This window comes from Dreissena polymorpha, chromosome 1, assembly GCF_020536995.1.
Source record: "Dreissena polymorpha isolate Duluth1 chromosome 1, UMN_Dpol_1.0, whole genome shotgun sequence".
Classification (NCBI taxonomy): domain Eukaryota; kingdom Metazoa; phylum Mollusca; class Bivalvia; order Myida; family Dreissenidae; genus Dreissena; species Dreissena polymorpha.
In genome coordinates, this window is record NC_068355.1 from 104849551 (window position 1) to 104871037 (window position 21487).

General features: G+C 35.6%; 1 protein-coding gene across 1 annotated transcript in view; it reads left to right on the top strand.

Moving 5' to 3' along the window:
• The first annotated feature begins 2598 nt into the window (after positions 1-2598).
• LOC127865182 (protein UBASH3A homolog) overlaps positions 2599-21487 on the top strand; it is a 73764-nt gene continuing 54875 nt past the window's right edge. Inside the window, exon 1 of the mRNA XM_052405154.1 lies at positions 2599-2986. Within this exon, the coding sequence (XP_052261114.1) occupies positions 2877-2986 (110 nt within the window). The 5' untranslated portion in view covers positions 2599-2876. The remainder of the gene's footprint in view (positions 2987-21487) is intronic.

A 21487-nucleotide genomic window follows, 5' to 3' on the forward strand; every position in this document is an offset into this window, starting at 1 on the left:
CGTCAGAACATAAACATAGTATATCTTTGATATATTGTTCTGCGTTGTTATTACAGTCCCTTCAAACAAACCATGAATTCACACAAAACCCTGTGACATATGGCGCCCATGTTTCGTACAAAACAGAGAGAGTTGTTGAAATACGTCAAAAGGCTCGTCAAGAAAAAGAAGACCTTCAGAAACACAAATATGAAGAAATCAGATGGAAACGAGAAGGCAAAGAGACCGAATTGCTGAAAGAAAAAAAGAAGGCAGTTGGAAAGACAACATTCTAGAAATCGAAGGAGTTGATGCAATGGAAGATGTTGATGGTAGCATGGAAAAATATATCCTACCCTTACTCCGGTAAGTAGTGCTCGCGGGTGAGCAATTCTCGCGGTATTTGATAAACAGCGCCACCTGCTTTGTTTACCTCGTCAACAAGGTTCCGGTTTCTGTCAACTCGTTGTCAAAGCTGATTTCAGAAGAAATTAACCACAGTATTATGGTAATTTTTTTTATTTGAATTTGTCAGAAATTAATATATGACGCGTGTTCTATCCGAAAATAAAACAAAATTTGAATTGTCCATTCACAAACCGCTTTGTTTTTTTAGACGTCTGCTAAACACAGGAGGTTAAAATGTCGTTTATATTATTCGGTTACAATATACTGAATTCCTGTCCACTTTTTAAATCGGTTAGAATGTAGTAAATTTATTTTCCGTTTATTTTCCCCACATCAAAGTTGTGTTGTTTTGTTTATTTTCAAAGACCAACACATGCAAGAGAAAAGAAGCCCTATGCCAGGGATAATTTACAGAGGGCTTTCCAGGCAACCTTGTCCGGGAACTCCGTGTATAGGGCAGCACGTATGTATGGGGTTCCTGAGTCAACACTGAGGGATAGGACCAGGGGGAATGTAGCGCTGGACTGCACCATGGGGCCAGCCAGACTCTTAAACCTTGAAGAAGAAAAGCGACTGGCTGACCATATTATCCATTTGGGTAATATTGGTTATGGATACCCAGTAACTGAAGTCCTCGGTGTAGCAGCGGGATATGCCAAGTCGCTGGGTAAGACCATTGCTAAAGATCAACTGAGCAAACCATGGTTTTACTCCTTCTTGAAAAGACACAAGGAGCTGAAAGCTGTAACCCCACAGAAACTAACCTCTTCAAGGGCCAAATCTTCATCTGAACAGACAATGGTCAAGTACTTTGCAGAACTGCATTCTGTTCTCCAACAAAATGACCTTTTGAAAGCCCCTGAGAGAATCTACAACATAGATGAAACAGGCTTCTCTACGAACGGAACACACTCCCCCAATGGTTATATGCGGAAGTGAGTGCAAGCCACAGGCCATCACATCGCCAAGGACCAGGACTGTGACAATTGTTGGTAGGACAAATGCAATTGGAAATCATATCCCACCATTCTATGTGTTCCCATGGAAGCGGTGGGTGGATCAGCTTTTAGAGGGCGCACTCCCAGGTTCATCTGGAGGGATATCAGACAGTGGCTTTGTCAACAGGGGCATGTTTGAGACCTATCTCATGGGTCATTTTCAAAGCATGCCAGATTAGACGGAGCCTCGCATAAACCAGTTCTGGTGCTTTATGATGGTCACAAGGCCCACTTGTCCTTGACCCTTGCTGACTGGGAAAAAGACCACAATGTGGTTCTATTTGTATTGCAACCCCACACTAGCCATCTAACTCAGCCCCTTGATGTTGGGGTATTTGGTCCACAGAAGAAACTCTACAACAGAGATTGCCAGTCCTACATCCACAGCAACCCTGGGATATCTATCACTAGATATGAGATTGCCAGATTAACAGCAAAACCATACACCAGAGCCTTCACACCAGAAAACATATCCTCTGCATTCAAAAAGGCAGGCATCTATCCATTTAATGATTTAGTGATCACCAACATACAAACTGCCCCCTCAACAATCTACCCAATGTATGATGTCAGTACCAACCAAAGTGACACTGAACCAACCATAACAGTAATCATAGAACAGTCAACTGTCAACAATAACAACAATATCAATACAAAGATTGATTACCTGAAAAGTAGGCTGATCAAAGGAGAAAGCATCAGAAATGAGAGAACACACAATGAAAGACAGCAGACCACCAAAATCTAAACCCGAACCATGAACTTCTGGAGTCCAAACAAAACACATAATTGACCAGCATGAAGAAGCCTCATTAGATGACAGCCAAAACAGCACTGATACAGAGGAAGATTTGTGTTGTGTGTGTCACAAGAGATTCCCAGCAGCGTTGAGAGGTTGTACATCCCTCGTCATTGTATTAAAATGGGGTCAGCGTGACCAATGTGGACACTGGGTCCATTTGAGGTTATGTATGTCTGTGTCAGTCTAAAGGAGAGACTCTGAGTTCAGGTGCATCTATTGTCCACAACCGCAGGCTGAATGGTAAAAAATAGGACAGATGAGTAGCACCCATTTGCTTGATGAGCAACATAAGCATTTGTGCCAATACTTAATAGTTTCTGTTTATTTTTTAACATGAACACATTTTGCATTGAATTGTTGAGTTGAATAAATGAATTGCGTAATGTAACCTGTTTTTTTAGTCACTATAGTGTAACCCGCGAACTAAGCTTACTTCCCTTTAAAGATAATGGCTGCAAACTGTATGGGACTAATTTAAGTTTTTTAAATGAGTTTTTCGTAGTTGGAAGATATTTTTAACACATATTTAAGTAAAAATGATCTATTAAGCGGATGGGTATGTGAAAACAATTAGATAGTTTGTGTTTTATGAAATACTGGCAAAAACCGGCTTACTACCGCGAGCACTGCTACCTTGGCTTGACTTAAGGCTTGAGGCTACTTCCTTGTTTCGACGAAAACTGAATAACATGGATAAAGCGCCACCGCCAAGAAGAAGGAAATCCAGTGTTTTGCGACGAGAAGATCTTAGATCTCCCAAAGATATTCTGCAGCAAATGGGATTCTCTAAATCTCGAGCGTAAGTTTATAGATTCACATTTGCATGCTAACAATTTTCAATTTCATATTATTATGAATCTTCCATTAGCCTCTAAACCTATAAGTTCGTGCACCTTAAACTTCAAAGGCATATCTTTCATGAAAATCATTAGACAATAACTAAACTCGATATATACTTTATGATTTATCTTTTGTTTAACAAATAACAAGTAAAATATGTTGGTTGTCAGATAATAATAATGGAGTAACGTACCTTTAAACATTCATGTACATTGTAGTCTGCGTCACACAGAATTACCCTATAAGATTGTGCACCGATTTTGATGACATCATAGCCAGGCCCTGGGATGTGTTTATAATAACTGATATATGTTTTTGTGAATATGTGTTTATTTGTATTAAATATGTGTTGTTTTTGATGAATTTCATGAATAAACTGTATTGAACAGAATGGTTTAAACAAAACTGGTCTTTATAAAAACGAAAAATGAACTGTGATAACTCTATTCAGAGGTCTAGAGAAAGTGTATTTACTAACGGAAAATAGCTAAATAAAATTCTATTCACAATGGGGGCATAAAAAGCTGTCATCCCTTCTAATGACAGTTGTTTAGTGACAAAATCCCAAATGGACTCAGTGAGAACATTTATTGCAATAGGCCCAGGTCACAATCTTAACTTATGGTCTCATGTCATCATTTGGGGGTAAAATTTTCTGTATACACACTTTAATCAGGGGTGGCGAAATCAAATGTCCGAGTTGCCCGAGTCGTACATTTGCTTGTCTGGGCAACTGATTTTTTTCAATTAAGTTGTCTGTGGACAACAAGTTTGTTAACAGTCGGGTCAAGGTATACAAAATTATACATTGTATTAAAGCCGTAATTATGTTTTACAAAACCGGATGTTGACATGCGATTACATTGTCAGTGCTATTTGCGGAGCAATCAAGCTAAAATACGGGCACTCCTGCGTAGTGATCTCCCTTATTCTATAAGAGACCAGGAGCATGTCGCATTTCAAACATTCGGCCTGACTGTTAGACAGTGTACAGACTGGTTTCTTTATTTTTACAATCAGACGGAAATAAAAAGTATCAAAGTAAGATAATCAAAACACGGTCTACCTTGTTATTTAAGACGACTTTAATGGTAAAAATGGAACATTTAGTTTTTTTAAATCTTCAACAACGGAGCAGAAACCCGAAGCTTTGAGCAGTCCACCTCCCAAAAAAACTAAGAAAGATTATGATAAAAAATATGATCTAAGTAAACGCACCAGAACTTTTCAAGAAACTTGGCTCACAGATTTTCAATGGTTACCAGTTGATGATAAATAAATTGCTACCAGTAGCGGCGCAAAGCCTCAGTCTGATGAGGTCGACATATTGGACTAGTTTAATTTGTTAAGATTACGATGTACTTATGTTCAACACATGTTTTAATAACACTAGCTTTGCAAGATTAAAAGTTTTAGAAAGTCTTTATATTGTTTATAATATACTGCTTTAATGAATGTACTATTGAAATACAACCAAAAACAAAACTAGCAAATCATACTCATTTTGGTATATTCCACATTGTTTTACATTAATCAATAAATGCGTTTATAATTTATATAAACATTAACGGACAAGTGTAGTTCAGCAACGGAAAAGTTAAATTTCCTAAATGGTTGTCCGTGGACAAGTTTAGTTTTTTGAGATTTCGCCACCCCTGCTTTAATCGTATTGTAGTGCAAAGTACTCATAACAGAGAGGGAGAGAGCATAATACAAATTCGAGAGGGGCCTCTAAGGGAAGCTACCCTTACAACATTTTACAATCAAAACATTGACAAACATAGCCGCGTCAGTCTGGTGAAGGATATGTGCAGATTTTTAACATTGTTTAGGCTATTTCTATGTCAAAGAGGTCAGAAAAACGGACAATTTATATCATAATTTTTTTTTTTTTCTCATGATTTTTGTCTTATCGGCTGTGGAAATTCTCACATTACAAAAGTGAACAGTTTTCAGGCAGGTGCGTTCGAATGTTGCTTAGAAGTTTACGTCATAAAAAAGTTCACGATCTTATAAGGCTGCACGAAATTTTAGGAATAGAGGATAATTTAGGATCCAGGGCTTCCCTAAGCGGACGCCCGGGCGTAAATTACACCAACGGCAGTCGAACGTCCATTTTACAAATGATGGAAGTCCCTAGGACGTCTGATGTACAAAAAATTATTTCTTAACTCCGTCTAGACATTTTCATGAAGCGTTGACGTGTTTGAAACTTTGGATTGATATCATTATTAATATTATGCGAGACCACCCCATCACGTAAGTTGTTTTAATTTGCGTATTAGTGATATATATATGATCTGTTTGTGTTTATTTATGCCAGAAAATAGTTCAGTTGCTAATATTACCGATTAAAGTACGGCCCAGATTTTGGGCGGGGGACATGACATGGAAAATGCCCTAACAAGTTGCAACTCCCAGCAACCCGGAGGGTCAATAGCTGGGAGTTGGATTATTGCAACTATGGTCATTACATCTTCAAACAGTAGTCATTACACCTCCCAAGATATAAACATAATCAGGGTTTTTTATCTGATTTTGGGGAAAGGGCCTGGCCTTTTTTAGGGGAAAAAAATCACGTGAAACGCCGGATTTTGGGAAAACAAATCACGCGAAACGCCGGATTTTGGGGAAAATAAGGAAAGTCTTAAATAATCAATTTAACATATTTTACTGTTTTTAAAACAAATTCAAGGCAACAGATAATTTAATTATGCAATATTTTCTATTTTCTACAATGGATCAGGTTAACTTATTTATTTTAAGGTAAAAAAAATGTTTTTTTATTTATTTAATTTTTTGGGGAAAAAAATGAAATCTGGGGGAAAATTCATCTGCTTAGGGGAAAAAAATCTGAGGGGAAAGGGTCGTTTTTCGGCAGGTCACAAAGAAGGAAAAACAAACCTGATAATTGATTTGATTACTAAGGTGTGATCACACCTATAATGGGGCACACTTGACTTGATTAATGATGTTCCTGCTTTAATCAATATAAATGTGTATTTCTGTGAGTCATGCATGTGAGATGAATAGCGTTATTACGATAAAAACAAGAGCTGTGTTTGTGAAACACAATGCCCCCTACTGCGCCGCTTTGAAGCCATATCTTTGACCTTGAAGGATGACCTTGACTTTTCACCACTCAAAATGTGCAGCTCCAGGGGTTTCACTGGCCCCCAAAAAGTTGTCGCCACTTTATTCCGACTTTATTACCTTAATAAGGACAATCATTTAAGGAACCTTACTACATTAATGAATGATGGCATTGACTATATTTTTATTACTTTTAGAAGAATGTTTTATTATGCTCCCCCAAAATTTATTTTGGGGGGAGGATATAGTCGCCGCTTCGTCTGTCCGTCCGTGCACAATTTTTGTCCGGGCTATTTCTCAGCAACTAATGACCGGAATTCAATGAAACTTTATGGGAAGCTTCACTACCAAGAGGAGATGTGCATATTATCAGTGGGTTCTGGTCGGATGATTTTTCACAGAGTTATGGCCCTTTGAAATTTTCTATACAAAAATTCTTGTCCCCCCAACTACTGTGCACAATTTTTGTCTGGGCTATTTCTCAGCAACTAATGACCGGATTTCAATGAAACTTTATGGGAAGCTTCACTACCAACAGGAGATGTGCATATTATCAGCGGGTTCTGGTCGGATGATTTTTCACAGAGTTATGGCCCTTTGAAATTTTCTATAAAAAAAATCTTGTCCCCCCAACTACTGTGCACAATTTTTGTCAGGACTATTTCTCAGCAACTAATGACCGGAATTCAATGAAACTTTATGGGAAGCTTCACTACCAAGAGGAGATGTGCATATTATCAGCGGGTTCTGGTCAGATGATTTTTCACAGAGTAATGGCCCTTTGAAATTTTCTATAAAAAAATTATTGTCCCCCCAACTACTGTGCCCTCAAGACGTTTCCTTTTATCTGAATATATAGTGCAATATTGTGACAAAAAAAACCTTTGGGGAGCATCACCCGTCTCCGGCGGTTTCTTGTTTAATAAGCTTTAGTTTTATATAAATAACATTTTTTCCACTTGATAAACCAGATAACCAACATAATATAATAATGTGAACAATTATAATGTAACAGTATGCTGCATAAATGTTTCAGAATTATTTATTAAAACCTAGAATCACACAAATGTACATCATCTGAAAGGAAAAATAAATCAAACATCAGAAAATAAAGCATCTCAATTCAAATTGTTAAACAGTTACATTTGGTCATTTGGACATGATATACAGGTACATCAACTTCTGTTTATTTTATCAAATTTCACAAATTCTAAAAAACACCTATTGTTAAAAGGTTTTCTGTTAGCTGTGGTGGTTGATTTCCAGGTTCAATTAAATGAATATTGTTCACATCTATTTCTTGACAGAAAGGCCCAAGATAATGGCCACCATCCATTCTTGTTGTCTGAAATAACACAAAACATATTTTTACAAACTATCAACAACAAATCAACACATAAATATCACAGGGGGTTTTCTGCCAATTTTGGGAAAAGGAATCTGACCAAATTGGGAATTTTTTATCGACAAAATAGTCCATTTTGGGAATTTTTGCTTCGATGAAACAGCTCATTTTGAGAAAACATTGTGGATTTATAGTGCTTAAATAAGTCAGTGGTTTAACAAATAAATTTGTTTTCATTTGTTAATTTGTCTTTTTTATATAAAAACATGCAATATTGGGCATGTTCAACGTTTATTAAAGTACTGCAATTTTGTTTTTCGGTTACAGTTACACTCTGAGATAATAACTGTACAGTCAAAAACTTATAGCAGATATTTTTGACCAAAACAAACACTGGTTAGTCACACAAGTTACAGCATAATTTTTCTCTGCTTTCTGTTTTTGAAAGCATCACACAGCTCCTGCAATGTTTTGTCATTCAGGTCTAGACTTTCAATGCAGGTAAGCATCAGATGAGTATAAGTTTGGTTTGTGTGAACGTGCTGTGTAATGCGGAGTGCAGCAGGTTCATGGTGCTGAATCCTTGCTCAACCACAGCAGTGCTTGTTGATATGATACACATCAGCTGGACGAGTTGGAACATTAATAATCTAATAACCATTAGTGATAAGACACTTCTTTCTAAAAAAATAAATAATTTTTTTTTGGGGGGATTTGGATTTTTTTAATAATTTCGGTTTGAGATAAGGTCCGTTTGCTTTGGGAATGCCTCTGTTTTCCGGAGGCGCAGACAGTGCTGAAAAACCCCTGCATCACTATCTTTACTTTATCTTTGTCTGAATTTTAACATCCGAAATTTAGTGCAACAAGTGAAAGACCTGCTTTTGATTTCAGAAATAGTTGATATCTTAATTAAAATATATCGTTCCCAGAACATGATGAAACTGTTAAACATAAATGCTCACAAATGCCTGTTGAAACAAGTTAACATGTGTTTTTTTCATGGTATTGATTAAAGAAATAGTGTCCCTAATAATCGTTATAATTATTGATTTACATGACAGTTTAACCCAGGATTACATAATTGTTCGTTCAATGTTAAAAAGGAGCCATTAATCCGATAATAACCCCCATAAACTTGACAATAGCAATAAAAACACCGTCTGTAACACTTACACGCTTCAATGATTTCAATTTGCGTAGTAGTAAATCAATATTTACAACTGACAGACGACTAGCAGTACATTTTCGGATAGGATTTTTACCGATTTTTTTTTTTAATCGCCACTTAAAAAAAATTAGCGCCACTACAATATTTTTAGCGCCATATGCGACAGTGGCGGTAGACAGCAAAACCCCTGCAGCTCCATGAGATACACATGCATGCCAAATATCAAGTTGCTATCAGCAATATGGCAAAAGTTATGACCAAGGTTAAAGTTTTGGGACATACACACACATACCATGACAGACAGACACATACAATGACAGACAGACCGGCCAAAAACAATATATCATTCGATCTGGGGGCATAAAAATGCTTAGGAAGAATCTACAGTGTAATATGCAGAGGTTTCGAGAGCCCTGGATATTTTGGGCTGTTTATGCAATACGCCCGCGGAATCCAGAATCGGTCATACCCCTACCCCATTTTTTTATTTCCGCAAAGCTCAAAAACGTGTTTGTCAGAATCACAATGCCCCATACTGCGCTGCTTTGATTTATCTATTTTTGTTTTTAGCTCACCTGATCACAGCGTTATCATGGTGAGCTTTTGGGATCGCCTTTTGTCCGTCGTCCGTGCGTCGTGCGTCGTCAACATTTTGCCTTGTGAACACTCTGGAAGCCACATTTCTTGTTCAATCTTCATGAAACTTGGTCAGAACATTTGTCCCAATGATACCTTTACCGAGTTCAAAACTGGGTCATGCTGGGTCAAAAACTAGGTCAAAAAAAGAAAAACCTTGTGAACACAGTAGAAGTGCCGCCAAGGGGCGGGGCAGTTTTCTCTATATGTATATTATTAAAACATGTGAACACTCTAGAAGTCACATTTTTGGTCCAATCTTCATAAAATTTGGTCAGAACATGTGTTTTCTGGATATGACGGTTGAGTTCGAAAATGGTTTGGATCAATAAAAAAGCATGATCACAAGGGGGGGGTGGGTCATTTTCCTTGTATTCATATTGTAAAAAAAGCTTGTGAACACTCTAGAAGTCACATTTTTATGCCCCCTTTCGAAGAAGAGGGGGTATATTGCTTTGCTCATGTCGGTCTGTCGGTCTGTCCGTCCACCAGGTGGTTGTCAGACGATAACTCAAGAACGCTTGGGCCTAGGATCATGAAACTTCATAGGTACATTGATCATGACTCGCAGATGACCCCTATTGATTTTGAGGTCACTAGGTCAAAGGTCAAGGTCGCAGTGACTTGAAACAGTAAAATGGTTTCTGGATGATAACTCAAGAACGCTTAGGCCTATAATCATGAAACTTGATAGGTAGATTGATCATGACTCGCAGATGACCCATAATGATTTTCAGGTCACTAGGTCAAAGGTCAAGGTCACAGTGACCCGAAATAGTAAAATGGTTTCCGGATGATAACTCAAAAACGCTTAGGCCAAGGATCATGAAACTTCATAGGTACATTGATCATGACTCGCAGATGACCCCTATTGATTTTAAGGTCACTAGGTCAAAGGTCAAGGTCACAGTGACCCGAAATAGTAAAATGGTTTCCTGATGATAACTCAAGAACGCTTAGGCCTAGGATCATGAAACTTGATAGGTAGATTGATCATGACTCGCAGATGACCCCTACTGATTTTCAGGTCAGTAGGTCAAAGGTCAAGGTCACGATTACCCGAAATAGTAAAATGGTTTCCGGATGATAACTGAAGAACGCTTATTCCTAGGATCATGAAACTTGATAGGTAGATTGATCATGACTCGCAGATGACCCCTATTGATTTTCAGGTCACTAGGTCAAAGGTCAAGGTCACGGTGACCCGAAATAGTAAAATGGTGTCCGGATGATAACTCAAGAATGCTTATGGCTAGGATCATGAAACTTCATAGGTACAATGATCATGACTGGCAGATGACCCCTATTGATTTTCAGGTCACTAGGTCAAAGGTCAAGGTCACAGTGACAAAAAACATATTCACACAATGGCTCTCACTACAAAGGAGAGCCCATATGGGGGGCATGCATGTTTTACAAACAGCCCTTGTTTGCCTTATCATCATAACAAAAATTCTTAACATCATATAGATATCTCGGACGAGTTCGAAAATGGACATGATGGGTGGAAAAACATGGCCGCCAGGGGTGGTGCAGTTTTCTCTATATGTTTATAGTGAAAACATGTGAACAGTCTAGAAGGCACATTTTTTGCCCAATCTTCATGAAATTTGGTCAGAACATTTGTTTCCTGGATACGACAGTTGAGTTTGAAAATGGTAAAAAAAACATGGCCGCCGTATAGTGTGGGACATATTGTTTTTGCCCTGTCTGTTGGTTTGTTTGTTTGTAAGTTTGCGTCAAACTTTAACATTTGCCATAACTTTTGCAAAGTTGAAGATAGCAACTTGATATTTGGCATGCATGTGTATCTCATGGAGCTGCACATTTTGAGTGGTGAAAGGTCAAGGTCATCCTTCAAGGTCAAAGGTCAAATATATAGCTTCAAAGCGGCGCAATAGGGGACATAGTGTTTCTGACAAACACATTTCTTGTTCCTTATATTTTAATTTATATAGTAAATAAGCTTGTTATCATATCTTGATTTAGTTTACTCAAATAGTTTTAATAAACATGGTGACAATCTTTATGAGCATAATATTTTTTGCTCATGGTGAGCTTTTGTGATCACCTTTTGTCAATTGTCTGTCTGCCGTTGTGCGTCATGAATATTTGTCTTGTTAACACTGTAGCAGCCACATTTATTGTTGGATCTTCATGAATCTTTGTCAGAAGATTTGTCCCAATGATATCTTGGATATCTTGGACGAGTTAAAAAATGGTTCAGGTCTGTTGAAAAACATGGCTGCCAGGGGGCCACTTGTTGTTCATTCTTCATGAAACTTGGTTAGAACATTTGTTCCATTGATATCTTGGGCTGAAAAAAACAGTTCATTTCTTTTTATCTCAGGTGAGCGACTTTGGGCCTTTCAGGCCCTCTTGTTTGTGAAATTTCTGAAGTCTTGTTTCACCACACGTGAAACATAATTTTTCTTAGGAGTATACTAGATGGCCAAACCAAAAAATTTTGCTTTGGACCATCAGATAAATACTATTTAAAATAGGTATACAGGTGTAAGTTGACAACAGTTAATTATTTGTGTTTTTTGTTTGTTTGTTTCATATGTGAAAGTTTTCAGTTTTATTCTCTTAATACATTAAATAATATGTATAAAATTATTATTCTATTTTATAACTGGTTTAAACACCCGGTTGCCAAGATTTCATAGTACATGTATAGGTGTACACGGTAGGTCACAAAGCAAACAAACTTTCACAAAACCACACACTTATGGCAATTCTGTCACTCTTTAGTCTGCATAATTTTACTTCAGATATGGAACCCCAATGAGTGCTATCATTGGCTAATATCAATATTCCAATACAACAACGCTGCACCTTAAGGCATGTTTTAGTTGGGTAAAGAGTTGCCTGTAATTGACTGAGGATTGTAAATAGGCTCTCAAAATATTTGGTGAAGTTGATATTGCTTCTTAAGAATGGCAAGTTGCAGTTACTGAAAAAAATACACTTATTGGTGTTTCAAGCACCCAGCAGAGTCTGATTTCGAAATTGAAGCGCCCTGTCGAGGGACCATTAAACAGCCTGTGGAAAGCACAGCAATCCTAATCCTATCTCTTGTAAGACCAACTCTAAAATACAGTGCGATGATTATAGACTCATGTTGACAGTAACATTGCAAAACACTCAGTTTTTATGCCCCCGGTAGGGTGGCATATAGCAGTTGAACTGTCAGTCCGTTTGTTTGTCTGTGTGTCCGTCCTAAAACTTTAACATTGGCCATAACTTTTGCAATATTGAATATAGCAACTTGATATTTGGCATGCATGTGTATCTTATGAAGCTGCACATTTTGAGTGGTGAAAGTTCAAGGTCAAGGTCATCCTTCAAGGTCAAAAGTCAACAAATACAATCCAAGGGAAGTAATCAGCTTTAAAGATCACTGGCAGAATTCTGATGTAAAAATCAATTTTTATAAAGGAATATCATATAATAACATTGAAATTAAAACAAAATAAATAAAAAAAATGTTTGGAGCTGAAAAAAGATGATTTTGACGATCAGTAATTTCCGTAATGCTTTCGGCAATTTACGCCGCTATTTTCACCTGATGACCTAGTCGAACACCACTGCGCATGACCCAGAACGACTTCCATTGTTATTTACAGTAACGCAAATTTCACGAAAACGTCACTGTATATATGACTGTGTTCATCATTTACTCGCATTTTTTATGCCCCCGGATCGAATGATCGGGGGTATATTGTTTTTGGCCTGTCTGTCTGTCTGTCATTCTGTCCCAAAACTTTAACCTAGGTGCAATTGCAGTTTTGCAATATTGAAGATAGCAACTTGATATTTGGCATGCAGAGCTCCAGATAAGGGTCGTATTTTCGTAATTACGAACTATTTTCAAGTCCGTTACGTATTTATTTTAAAATCTTGTCGTACCATTAAGAAATACAAAATCAAGTTACGAACATTATTTTTACATCGGTTCGAATCGATTTTTATTGAGTTCTTTTCGCGTATTAAAGATCTTAGCGGTGCTTATATAGAATAAGAATGGTTATCGGGTTTGTTTAACAAAGCGCATTTTTTCCAATAAAATCGGCGTATGCATTCTTTCTGTCAAAAAACAATGGCGGCGCCCGGAGAGCGTCCTAAAAAACTGCAAAGCGTTCAAAAACACGCTTTTAACATATTGTACGCAAAGTGAGCCGAAGTTAAATGTTAAGAAAGACATTATAGAAAAGATCTTATACGATGTTGTATGTTCAGTTGCCGACACAGTCGGAAAAGCTAAACAAAAAAACGCGACACGACGGGTCCAAACTTAAACACAAAAATAAACATTGAACGAGTGGAAGGGACAAGTCCCGTGGCTAATCGTTGAAAAGACTGAAGGGGAGACCCGTAAAATAGGTAAAAAATTCATCTAAGGCATGCAATCTAAGCACAGTTTGGGCATATGAAGGTATTTGAAAAATAAAATTGTAATATGATTATAGGTGCTACCTTATTTACGGGCAAAAGCTTTTTAAGTTTTTTTGATAACCATGTATTTTTAATATTATAAATATATGGATATATGATTGTGTTCAAAATATGATAATTGTTGCAATAATTAAGTAATGCATCCAAAAAAATCAATCTTAAAACGAGTTACATGTTCCAAGCTTAAAGATCTAGCATCTTATTTTTTTTGTTTTCTAGCCACAGGAATTTATAGCTGGTTCGGTGTCTGTGGTATAGTGGATGGGGTGTCTGCTAACTGGCTTAGTCACTGGGAGGTCTCTGTATTGATCCTTAAAGTGGAAGCATTCTTTAGATAACCCTAAAGACATACTATGGCGTACCATTTGGGTTGAAAGTCAAGAAGACCTACACGTTAAAAAGAGAAATGTACGTCGAAGAACAATAATTGTACGTCGACATGAATATAAAATACACTTCGAAGAATATATTTGTACGTTAAAGTACAATTTGTACTTTACATACATGTTTGTACTTCTACGTACACATTTTCTGAACTGCCAATCAAAACACTAGTCTCTTGAGCCGCTTTTCCTTCAGATTTATTCATAATAAATGTTTAAAATCTCTTTTTTAGTTGAGGACAAAATGAATAAAAATATCAGAATGGCAAAAAAAAAACACATAGAAGTTTCAAGTATTTAATGCATTGAAATAGATTATATACAAATTTGAAGAAGATTCAATTGTTACCTTTTTAAAATTAAAATTATTCAGCATATTCATAATTGTGTGTATGAAATGATCATGCGGGGCGGAATATCACGACCGTCCAGCGCATTACTGTGTAGGAAATTCCCAACGGTAACCAGTTACCAAGCATTACAGAGAGGGAAATTAGTGGTTGCCCGTGAGCCCGGGGCAAGTTGATTTTAGCCTGGGCAACTTAAATTCAAAAGTTGGTAGTCCAGTCGGGCAACTAGATTTTTTAAGCTTAAAACATTCAAGTACAATTAGGTTCTAGACATTTGATAAAATTGGCGGCTGTTGATTAATAATTTTAATAATATTTATTCATAAAGACCAAGGAAATTATTCAACTGACTATTAAGACATTATACACAGAAAGTGTGTAATGTAAGCAATTTTGTTCAGTTATCTTTTATTTAAAGAAAGTATTAGATACACATGACACTACATGTACATTGTACTGGGCTCGTTAGTCTTTAGCTGGGCAACCAAAATAGTAAAGATGGTTGCCCACACAGGCAACCAATTGTAAAACGTTAGTTTCCATCCCTGCATTAATGGGATAAATAATGTATTATAAACCCCCGTTTGTCGTATTTTGTGATAACCATAACTTGCATAAGTCAGAGGTTAATTCCGCCATGCCAGGTCAATAAATACGCACAATATCTATGAGTTAGCGGTCGATAGTCGCATAATTTGGTATAAATAATAATAATAATAATGTTTAATAAATACGCACAATATCTATGAGAAAGCAGTCGATAGTCGCATAATTCAGTATAAATAATAATAATAATAATGTTCAATATAAAAAATCTCTAAAAGCAACAGACGTAAGGTGTCTTCTGATTGGCTAACACTCAAGGGTTGGTGAAAATTGTACGTCGAAGTACTTTTCTCGTTCTACTTAGTAGGTCTTGTAGACTTTCGACGTCATGGTACGTCATATAGACACTAAATACTGGTCCTACCCAGGAAACAGTTTGCTTCATCAAATGTCTCAATTCAACTTGACAGCTTGCTAAAGCAGTTGCATTTAGCATACAGTACACTGATTTAACATAATCAAAATCATGTGATGTGTCAAATCAATTTTGATTGACAAATTTGACAGGATTTTTTTTAAATCCAATAAGTTTTAGACTGTCAAATAACACACACTACGTATTGAAAGCCATACCTGGGGCTTTCGTCTGTATATCACTGACTTCATCAGAAGAATGATTTCTACTGTTGGGAAACATTAACACCACTAATTGTCTTCTTATTTATTATCAATGTATAATTATGTGTAACAGCATAACAACATACTTGATTCGCAATTAAAATATTTAATAAATACAGGTATCTTGCAGGTTTCTATTTTTTTTTCGCAAACTATTGTTGAATAGTTTAAATTTTGTCGCCACTAAAAAACTAGCCATTTTGTAGCAATTCTAAAATCACAGTCTAAACTGCATACACTTAACTCTATAGTTACAATTTGAATGCAAATATTAGAATGCATCATGTTATATCATCCATATTTGTTTATTTAAACATTCAAATAACACAGAACATATATAAAAAGGTATGTGGTATTGTGTGGAGATACAAAACACTTCACATCATTTATTTGCACATAAAATAATAGTTACAAAATAAGTAAAACTAAAACACTGTCACCAACCTACATTTCAAGAATATTTACGTATATGAAATTACAAAGTGGTGTTATTGTATTACCGTTTACAAAATTTACATTGCTGGTTTTGTACTAGCCATAAAACATTTATCATGGATTAACAAGTAACAACCAATTTATTAATTACACAATAGAACGGAAATCATATTAATTGCATTATGCATTTACTAAACAAGCTATTTGCTACTGTTTTGAATTACACTATCTTACTAAAAATGATCACAGGTACTGAGTGCTTTTACATACTTGTGGTAAGTTTTGTATTACTAGTTTGACAATTATCGGCAGACACTTGTCGATATACAGACAAAATTTGCATGGGAACTTTCATATTTTTTCAGCATAATTGCCTTCAAATTGTTAATTTAACAACCCTTTGACATTGTTTGCACATCTGATCTTATTATACAATAGCTGATTTTTGTTTATAGATAGACATATATAGACTTTTCAAAGTTCTATAAAAGTTCACACATGTTCCATCCAAGTAAACAAACAGAACCAATAAAGATTACCACAGATAATAACTGTGTGTATAGCTTGGAAATTTGATAGTTCATGAATCCCTCCTTTGTTGATTTCTGTAAAGCAAAACTGTCAGTTTTGCTGGATAGAATGGCTTGTATGATGCTTAGCTCTTGCCTTCGCAGAACAGCTTCTAAAAACGGAAAACCAACAAATATCTTAAAATTTGGTCAATAATGGCATTAATGCAGACAATTTATAAATGTCTTGTTTTTTGTTGATTTCGAATCTGGAAGATTTTTTACGTAAGATTGTGGTACGAAAATCCAACGGTATCGGATTTTGTGGTTTTAGGCCTAAACTAATTATAGTGATATGTAACCTTTCGGGATATCGGTAAAGTGCGAGCAGACGAGGTGTAAATACGTTAAAAGTAAAAGCTAAAAGACTAAAAAGTTAGATCGGAATATCTTTAAATTTTGTGAATAAATGTGTTCCTGGTGGATAACAACGACAACTTACCAGAATATTGCTCATGATCACACGTAAAACTTCTTTCTGAGACATTGTGTACACACCGGTCTTACTGACAATAACGAAGTGACGTCACCATCTATGTATACGAACGTTGATTGTTATTGTTTACATTTCGATATTTCCGCGCATGCGCATTGACTGGAGGGCAAAAACACTGGTTACAGTAACGTAAAGCATGTATAAAGGGCTTTTGCTTCGTCAATATTTTGATAACAAATGCGAAATAAAAATGAATATCTTTAAAAAAAATAGTGCTAATATATTATATTTAGTACCAATAAATGTATATTCACATATATATATATATATATATCGATCCCTCTTCATAAAAACAATGTAGTTATAAGCATCAGAGTAAACGTGGTGGGAATACTAATACTGACAATCCCACAAAACAAAACAATGAAATTGCCTTATTGTTTCTGATAGTAAGACTTTAATAAATGATATTGCAAAAATAATAAAACACTTATTAATTTGATAATAATTATTAGTGGTATGGATAGGTTTTTTTTTCATCAGCTTGTAAGAGGTGCATTTAATCAATTATCAAACAAAGCCAAAAACGGAATACATAAAAAAAATAAATGTTATGGTTATATACTTTTCCAATCAATAAATTTTCGTTTCGTTAACATTGAATGCCAATGTTAATAAATTTTATCATACAAACGCGGAAAAAAACCTGCATATTATGCAAATTGAATTGTCTTCGCATGTATATTGAAATCTCTTTACTAGTGACACGGAGCGTATATTGTCATCTAGAGTCCGTGCTAGTGATAATTAGTGATAATTTAAAGTCTAGCATTCTATTATAAACACATTATAAATTTCATTTCTTTAACGCAAGTATTTTTTACCAGATTGTGATAGCTTCTTTTCATGATGGTATTGTGTACACTGAAGTAACGTAAAATCTTTACACGTACTAGCGAAGTTTACATTTGCCGGATCCCTTAATTACGTAGCAGTAATACTGCACAATATGTTAAAATTATATTTATTGAACACTGTATTATAATGATTCAATTAACTGGCTAATATAATGCACTAGTTCCTGTTAATCCATTTCTGACAGATTTCGTCATTTTGTAATGTTGAAATATTTTATTGAAGCCACTTTTCTTTTTTGCTTTAAAATTTGGCTTTACTGATTTCTCAAAATGCCAAGAGATGTCATGGAGGTATCGTGAATTGTGTTTAATGAACAGACAATCGTCTGCAACATGTGGTTTATGGCATGGACCCAATGTGCCTTGGTTTATGACACCCTGTTGTCTTTGTCTGGACGGTCTCCGATCATAACGAGATAATCGATTTGTGATGAACAAAGGTGCAATTTAACACCTATGCTGCAACACACAGTGTCAAAACTGGTGTAACAATTAAATAAATCAATAACATTAATCGATAAAATTTATTTAATGTGTAACAAGGTTAGTTTTTTTAGACATATAGAGGTTACTACATGCATACAGGTATGTTGCTAAGATAAAATATATCTATTTGTTGTTTGTCTTCATCCTCAATTGTTTTCGTTCATTAAATCTATTTTATTCTGAAAGAATTACAATTTCTGAGACTTGTTTTAACTTCAAATGGTCGCAAAGAAGTGCAAGTAGAGAAATTTTGTGGTATCCATATACCGTATGTGCTCTTAAATGGTTTTCCACTCCCGAGTTCGTTTGAAGTAAAAACAAATAATAACAATATTATTCAAAAATAAAGTTCCTTGCATGCTTATGTCTTTTCAGACATCATAATTAAAATTATATTTGATATTATGCATGATTATCAACAAAACGTTGATTTTGTCAAGGCAGTACTATGAGATAGATATTGAGATAGAGCTTTTTGCCCTCCAGTAGAAACTCGGGTCATTTAGCAGGTGCGCGTGACTTCACTCGTCAACGTTCGTATAGAATGCTTTCTGAGAGCGAATGGAAAATGCGTCACATAATTTTATTCTGACAAATAAACAGAATATTTATCGTTATTGTCGTTAGTTAGTGTTATTTATTGTTAGTGTCGTTATTGAAATACCGCGAGAATATTGGAAGAATAGAGATGCCAACTATAATGTTCAAAACAAATATTTTTTTAACAAGCGTTTGTGATTTGTCAGGATAATAATAACAATAAGATATCGAAAAGATCAAAGCAAATAAATTCGACAGAAATCTGAGCTTCGGCAATATATTAAAGACGGGTTATGTTCACCTAAATTGTGTTTGGTAAAGACTGTCACTATATGTAGTGAACCAGTCTTCGGCTTATACCCACTGAAGAAGAGCATTCAGGGGAGATAATTGAGTAATGACTTAATTCTGGAACGGTTGCGAAGAAAAACAAATAAATCGAGAATATTTAGTGCGATTCGCTACACAATTATGATGTCATTGATATAACTTTTCCTGAGGTATGTATTTACATGTGATTTAGCATATGTCAAAGTGTTTTTGATTTGTTCAAGGTCATAAATAGCATCGCGAAAATATATGTCGCGTGGCAAATTTTTTTGAGACGTATCCATATGTGGTATACTTACGTAATTTTATGTCGAGATTCCCATATGTATGAACGGTCAACGCCCGCTTCGCGGGCTTTTGCCCGTATAATACTGAAAAGACACTGTTGAACTCGTATAAATAAAGTTGCTAGTACATGTATGTTGATTTTGATTTTTTTGCATGAAAATAACCATTATTTTTTATTTTTAGGTCATTTAGAAAAAATAAGAATTATTTTCCAAAACTTAGTAGTAACTTTAAAAATAAAATTTCAGAGTTAAGAATTCTTTTTGAAAATCTGGTAGTAATTTAAGAATTTCACAAAACCTTATATGGAGCTCTGGCATGCATGTGTATCTCGTGGAGCTGCACATTTTGAGTGGTGAAAGGTCAAGGTCATCCTTCAAGGTCAAAGGTCAAATATATGGCTTCTAAGCGGCGACCAAACTTTAACCTTGGTCATAACTTTCGCAATATTGAAGATAGCAACTTTATAATTGGCATGCATGTGCATCTCATGGAGCTACACATTTTGAGTGGTGAAAGGTCAAGGTCATCTTTCAAGGTCAAAGGTCAAATTTATGGCTTCAAAGCGGCGCAATAGGGGGCATTGTGTTTCTGACAAACACATCTCTTGTTGAATTTCCTATCTACGTTGAGTTGATTACGATTCGTATTGTTATGTGACATTGCGGATCTACAAATCAGGGTTTTTTTTGGCCCGATTTTATAGCCGAAATTCGGCTATGTTCCCAATCCCAAAAAGTATACTTTTTTCCCAAAATGTGGCAAAAAATTCCCAATTTCCAAAAAAAAAAAAAAAAAATTTTTTTTTTATTTTTTTAGGAAGAAGTCTAATGCGTATTTTATCTCAATTTCAATTCAATTACATCTAACAAAGTATTATATGATTTTGTTCTTTTAATTTGAATGATTATAAAGAGTTATACCAAATTTAGTATTTCCCTTATCAGTGGACTTTTCATGTGGTAAAAAGGCTAATGAATTTATTTTCCCAATTTCATGAAAATGCCGATAAAATTCCCAATTCCAAAGCCATGGGCTATCTTCCCAAAACGTGGTAAAAAAACTCTGCAAATAATACAATGGTGCAGTATGCAGCATTTGGATGCAATGCTCGTTTGAAACATGGAAGAAAGGTTTTCTACTTCCCAAAGGGCAACAGTATCGGGCGCAAATGGATTCTAGCCGTGAATTTACGACGGATAATCGACGGGACGGTGTTGGACTTTACGCCCAGCAAATATTCAAAGCTTTGCATAAAACATTTTAAATAAGACGCCTAATTTTGTAACAAAATGTCTTAAATAAAACTTCCGACATGTGTCATTTACCAATTATTCCTCATGTAGTGTAAATGTATCTTGATTGTACAATATTCCATTATGTTTTCATAAATGAAGTCACCATTGTTCAATATTATATAGTTATCAATTATACTGATAAACTGATTCTAGGTGCCAATTGCTTTTAAGGAAAAACAAAACACACAGGTGGGCCAGTCAACTCATACCTAAGTCAACTCGCACGTGTTTTTTGGTCAACTCGCAACTATTGAAGTTAACTTGCCCTCCTACCCATAAAAAAAATAAAAATAATATATAAATATTCAGAAATAGATGTAGGATATAATATGATCAGTAGTTTATAAGTATGAATCATAGATATGATGTCTTGTTTAATTGAATGCCGGACAAAAGCCGTCGCGGACAAAAACTCTCCCGTCAGTTTTATAGGGGTCGGACAAAAACCCTCCCATGAAAAAATGGGGCAGGACAAAAACCCTCCCATGAAAAAACGGGGAC